The 5,803-nt window shown below is 39.5% G+C and overlaps 1 protein-coding gene across 2 annotated transcripts in view; it reads left to right on the top strand.

Annotated features, from left to right (window-relative positions):
* The window catches only part of LOC108579541 (max-binding protein MNT-like), a 51,668-nt gene that overhangs the window by 37,964 nt on the left and 7,901 nt on the right, over nt 1-5,803 (top strand). For both annotated transcript variants that reach the window (XM_017943114.1, XM_017943107.1), the window contains one exon: nt 3,146-3,314. In XM_017943114.1, coding sequence (XP_017798603.1) covers nt 3,146-3,314 — 169 coding nt within the window. The remainder of the gene's footprint in view (nt 1-3,145; nt 3,315-5,803) is intronic.

Raw genomic sequence — 5,803 nt, 5'->3', positions numbered from 1 at the left:
TCACGTTATGTCATTTTATATCGTCCCATTACGTACCAAAGGAAAAGTGTTGAACAGGAATTCAGTTACGGGAACGAGTTTCATTATCTGTAAAAGCGACAATACGAGAGAAATTAGATTAAAATTCAGCCACGGTGAATAGGAGAGGAGTAAATAATGAAAAAGAATGCGGAGATAGAATTAGCTAATTTACGGTTATTCACCAGTCCAGTGGATGGAATCACTGAACAAATTAGCCCCAAAGTGCCTCGTAATAAGTTTAAGAATAACAGAATTAGCATCGCAACTGTGAATGACTTTGTAAAGAAAAACGTCTTCTTGAGATCTAATTAGCATTAAGCAACCACTTTGTCCGTACGATACTTCATTTTGTAGAGAACGAGAGTTGATTCGAGTTAAACAACTTAGAAAATGAATTACCTCCTTGCTCCTCGGTTTATTATATCGAACGATACACTTTTTGCTAACTTTGCATCAAGTGATCCTTACAATTAACAAAATTAGGTATTATGTAAATACTACATTTTATTACACGTGATTAACCCTTCCACGCGCGATGCTTAGCGTCGTTTTCAGTTTTCCGTGTGGAAAAATTACCTTTAGAAGTATTACAAAATTATCCTGTCGAATTTCACTTTTCTATATTATGTATATACGAGATCACGCATAGAAGGGTTAATTTCCATTAAATGCTACATTAATACGTTCGCTGTCCCGAACGAAATGTACTACTATTTAAGAGGATCTTCTGGTCTAGAGCGTCGAAAAACACGCAATTCTGCAAAGGAAACGTATGTTCCTTTCTCTTCAAGAAATTCATTCTAATCTGAAACAAAAATAAAATTCCTGAACTTAGCACGAGTATATAGTTCAAAAAAATGTCGAACGTTAAATGACACTTTGAAAGGAAAAACATCGAGATTACCCTAGACCAGTCAAACTAGTTACTTTTTTCTTAATACAAAAACAAAAGGATATATTCAACGCATCTCTAAGGCAAAAAACGCTAAACAAAATTTTATATTCGCGATGCGCTAGACCAAAAGACCCCCTTATTAAAATCCAATATTATATAACCCTCATTAATTGCTATTGAAAAGGATCAATTATCAATTTCTTGCAACGAAATACAATACACCTACACCACTCATTCTCATTCGTTCATTTTTACCTCCATTATATCTTCAAGAACCTGACCATCCTTCCCTTACAAATTTCCTTTCCATCTCTCTCCTCACCCTTTTCTACTCCCTCTCGGATTCTCGCTTGACCTCTTCCGGCTGCAGCGGCATTATTTTCCCTTTTATCGCGTCCTCCCTTTCTCCGTATTTCTCTCCATTTCCCCCGATTCCGCGGCGACGATGAGATGTCCCTTTCCTTCTCGCCGGTTTTTCCGTCTTCGTCCCGCTGCCGATATGTCAGCCTGTTGCTTCGCGCGGCTCTCCCTCCCTCTTTCTCTTCTCTGTCTCTGTCTGTCTGTCTATCTGTCTGTCTCTCTCTCCGTCTTCTTCTCTGTTCTCTTTTTTCTCGATGCATGGCAAGTCGAGGCAAGAGAGTCTGCTGCTGCCTGGCTTGCTCGCCTGCCTGCTACCCATTCACGCGGTGCATGTGTCCAGGGTGAATGGCACGTGCACGGTGCGTCACTTACCACGTCGCGTTAGACCGTGAGACCGAGACGCGTACTACGATTATCGTGTACGGCTAACTATGCGCCCGTGCGTACCCGCCTTGCAGATTATCGTAATTTCTTTACCACCTTCCGGTTAACTGTTTGAACACGGGACCAGCTCGAAGGGGAATCCCTTGTTATAGACAAGACACGATCTGTGTTTGATGGTTATTAGTAAACGCGAAAATTATTCGAGTGTCGTTTAATGTATGAAATATTAGTTTACTGTGTGTGATAATTTTGTTACTAGTAGTATTTTTTTTTCTTTTTTACGAAATTTATCAGTTTGTTCGAATGTTTCGCTAGATGCGTATGGAAGATGGTTTTTTGAGGTTAAGTAGAAAGTTAACGGGTTAATGGAAGTTATTAAACGAAATATTATTAACGAACTAGTCTTTTTGGAGGTATTCGAATTTTTAGTTACGAAATTAATAGTTCCTTACGGGTTTCGAAATGCGATGTACTTGTGCCATGATTTGATCGAACCGCCAAATGTGTATTAACATTTCCACTAAGAAGAACTGGGAGTCATTTTGAATAACTCGAAGTTTAAAAATTTACGATTCCTTGAGAATATTATTTAAAATGATAAATATGAGCTATTAATATTTTGATTTCTAGAAATATCAACTATTTAAAGATAATTAATTTACAAGTTGAAAATTCTGTGTTTAACTACAACTTTTTTCGTTTCCGTTACCGAGTCTATTAATTGATTACGGTTCTAGCTATAATTCAGAAATAGGTGTAGATCAAGTTTTACTCAAGAATAGAGTAAAATAAACTATTTTAAAAGGGTAACAATATAAAATTCGGACAATTCCTTCTATTTTTTCCTAAACGAAATTTCAATTAATCTCTTATAAAAGTTTGGCGATACTTTTTACTCTCGCCACCAGAGGGACGATACATGAAAACACTTCTTAAAAGCTATCGCCTAACCTATCATTCACTCCACTAGCAATATCTTAACAAAATTTACTCTATTCCCTTTTTCTTCCTCTCTGTCTTCCATAATACTATCTTACCGTAAATAAAAAAGGCAAATGATTGCGAGTTTGTCGATTAAATATTGCAAAGTGCGAAATAAGTATCTTATATCAAGTTCGGGTCGCACTGTTGTGATCTCACCAGGGAGTGATGCAAAAGCAGTATCCATACATATTCCACGTGGCTGTTCGTGCCAACATTTTGCGCGACTCGTGGCAAAGATCTGTGACAAATTAGAAGTATCCAAGCGTAGAAGTTGTAATTTATGTATGCGCGTAAACATATTGTAAAATCAGCATAGTATGAGCTATATTTTAACGTGGCGTGCTACTGACACGTTATCGCGGCTTTTTATGTGAAACCGTGTCTTCCATAAGTCGTTGAAATTAATCCGTCGTCGGTCTGGACTTGAAACGGACGCGCGAGAATGTAACTAGAAAATATCGCGTGTCTATATATATATGTATATTCGTTTCTCTATTCTAGACCGTGTGTAATCCGATCCGGCACCAGAGAAGTGCACAACAAATTGGAGAAGAATCGAAGGGCGCACCTGAAACAATGTTTTGAACTGTTGAAGAGGCAGCTACCATCCCAGGAGGAGAAAAAGTCATCGAATCTTTCGATTCTCCACGCTGCTATCAGGCACATACAGGTATGTGATTGATAATTTGTAATTATACGATTTTCTTAATAAGTAAAAGTTTATAAAATACATCGAAACGTGTTAACACTTTGAGGTTATTTTTTCTTTTATGCAAGAGTACATTGGTAACATAAAGGATATGAAAGAACGTTCTCTTTTGTTTATTTCATCCATAAGCGTTTTTGTCGATGTAAATTATAAAAATTCCAAGTTTTTTCGTGTTACATCAGTTACATCTCGTTTCGTCCAACTTATCTTCAGACGCCCGACTTTCGAATCGCGAAACAACAAGCAAGAAGAGCGATATGCACTGTCTACTCGACAGAATTTTTCAGATGTCGCTTCCGACCGCTTACGTAAATTTTTCTTTTTCTCCTATCCATATTTGCGTCTGTGATTGCAATTATTGTGTCTTTAAAGCAGACGCCTGTACATTATCGACGACCTCCAACTTCGGTTTCGTTTCATGTTATTCATGAATTCCTTTTTTCCGCCCGTATCTTTGACACATTGCCATACGCAGCCCGTTTATTCCGATATATTGCCCGTGTTATCGGGCATAATAATTTTCACGCGAAAAACTAACCGACAGAGGCAGCGTTTTCATTGTCGCCTATTTCTTTTTCTATTTTTCCTTATTTAATAACGTTATCGATATAGGTTATATGCAGGAACGCAGCTTGTACACCGATTATACCCTCTGTTTGCATACACGTAGCAACATTAAGCACGTCTACCGTAGAGATTAGGCTCGCACGCAAAACATTTCAGTATCGTAAAAAATGCTAATTGCGCTCCCCATTATGCCAGAGCGGTTTCCAGTGTCCCGGGTCGGCTGTTTGACCTAGCGTGAAATAAAACTACACACACGGTAATCCAGCACCGGGAGACGTATCGTCGTGGCACCTGAATGCGAGAGCACGTAATTCCGTCGTTCGATTCTCACGGTTGATATACCACGATATCGTCGATATCGCATTGACACGCGACTTTCCCGAAAATAAAAAAAGAACCAAGAGACTCTCGATCATCCTTTTACCGTGCAATCGAAGTCCATGTTTATTCTGCAGTTGTAACCTTTTGTACGCAAGATACAGCAATTTTCATTCTGTTAATCGGTTTGGTTAATGTATTGCGTCTCATGAATTACGTATCGGTGCGTGATGTAACACACCATGATGGTAAATAGCAATTAGTCGATCGAAGATAGTAGTGTGTAGTATCGAGGCGGAAATAAATCATTTTACTGTATTGATAGCGATGTTGGTGCAGACATGTGACGATGTTGTCTGTAGAAGGGAAACCTAACCTTAAACGTTTAATTTTTTCACTGCGCTCTTCGAAATTGGTAAAAATTTTAACCGGTTACTTGATTTTCATTCTTATAAGTTGAAGTATGATTTACTTTATATTCGGATACAGATATAACGATACAATTAAAACGGAGGATTTCTAAATAATTGCGAATTGAATCGAGTTTAACAAGGTTATAAAAGATTTTATCTCGAAGGAACAAACGTATAGTTTATTAAACACACTTGTTACGTGTATTTTTTCTTTTTTTCTGTTCAAATTCGGCCGAGTTGCGAAACGGACATTAACTTTACGTGCGACGACCAAGAGAATTGCGCGAATGCGCGTCCCCGCGAAGGTCGACCACACCTCCTCCTTTCAGTTCTTTCGTGATTCAACTACAACCCTACCACGAGCCTTTCGGCCTCTTCCTCGCGCCTCTGCAGTCCGTACTCGTGCTCCCACATCTTCGTCTCTTTTTATTCATCGGTCTCCTCTCTCTTTCGCCCCTCTCTCGTTAGCCAGTTTACTTTCTCTGTCCCTTTCTCCATGGTTTGCCATCTTGCTCGATCCGCGCATGTTTCTCTTTTTCCCTACTTACCGCACGATCTGTTTGTTTCTTTCCAATACGCGTACGGCATACATATCGTTTCCATCGTGCATATATACATGCAAAACCCGGGTAACATATTTCTTTTCCTCTTTTCCTGGTTACCTTCTTTTCCTTCGGCTTGAACGCGTGCACTTACAGTATATTATTCTACCTATTTGTTGGAATTACTTTTTTCATATTTTCTCGCTTTTTACAGTACATATACTCAGGTCTTTCCTTTCCATGTTATCATTTCACTCGTTCCTTTACTTATTCCGTGTTCTGTACACGGAGTCGTTTCTAGAGACACACGTTGCTCCTCCCACCACCGTGTTGTCATCTTTGTTTCTTTGTCTTTCGCTATCCCCACTCTTCTACCCAGTCTCGTCCCTTATCTCTTGTTCTTTTTCTCCTTCCTGACCTCTCTTTTCTTTCCGCGTGTATCTTCCATCTCGCTTTTTCCCTCCGACTGCGTTTCGTCTCTGCAGTTCCATCTCCCCTCCACTTTTCTCCAACCCTCTCTCCTTCCACTCTATTCCCCCGTCCGTGTCTGCCTGGCATTGTCCACGTACTCTTCCGTCTCGCTTCAGCCGCGTCCCTCTCGCTCTAGGTC

The sequence above is a fragment of the Habropoda laboriosa genome, unplaced genomic scaffold (assembly GCF_001263275.1).
Source record: "Habropoda laboriosa isolate 0110345459 unplaced genomic scaffold, ASM126327v1 scaffold14, whole genome shotgun sequence".
NCBI classification, from domain to species: domain Eukaryota; kingdom Metazoa; phylum Arthropoda; class Insecta; order Hymenoptera; family Apidae; genus Habropoda; species Habropoda laboriosa.
This window is presented reverse-complemented; position numbering and strand designations above follow the sequence as displayed.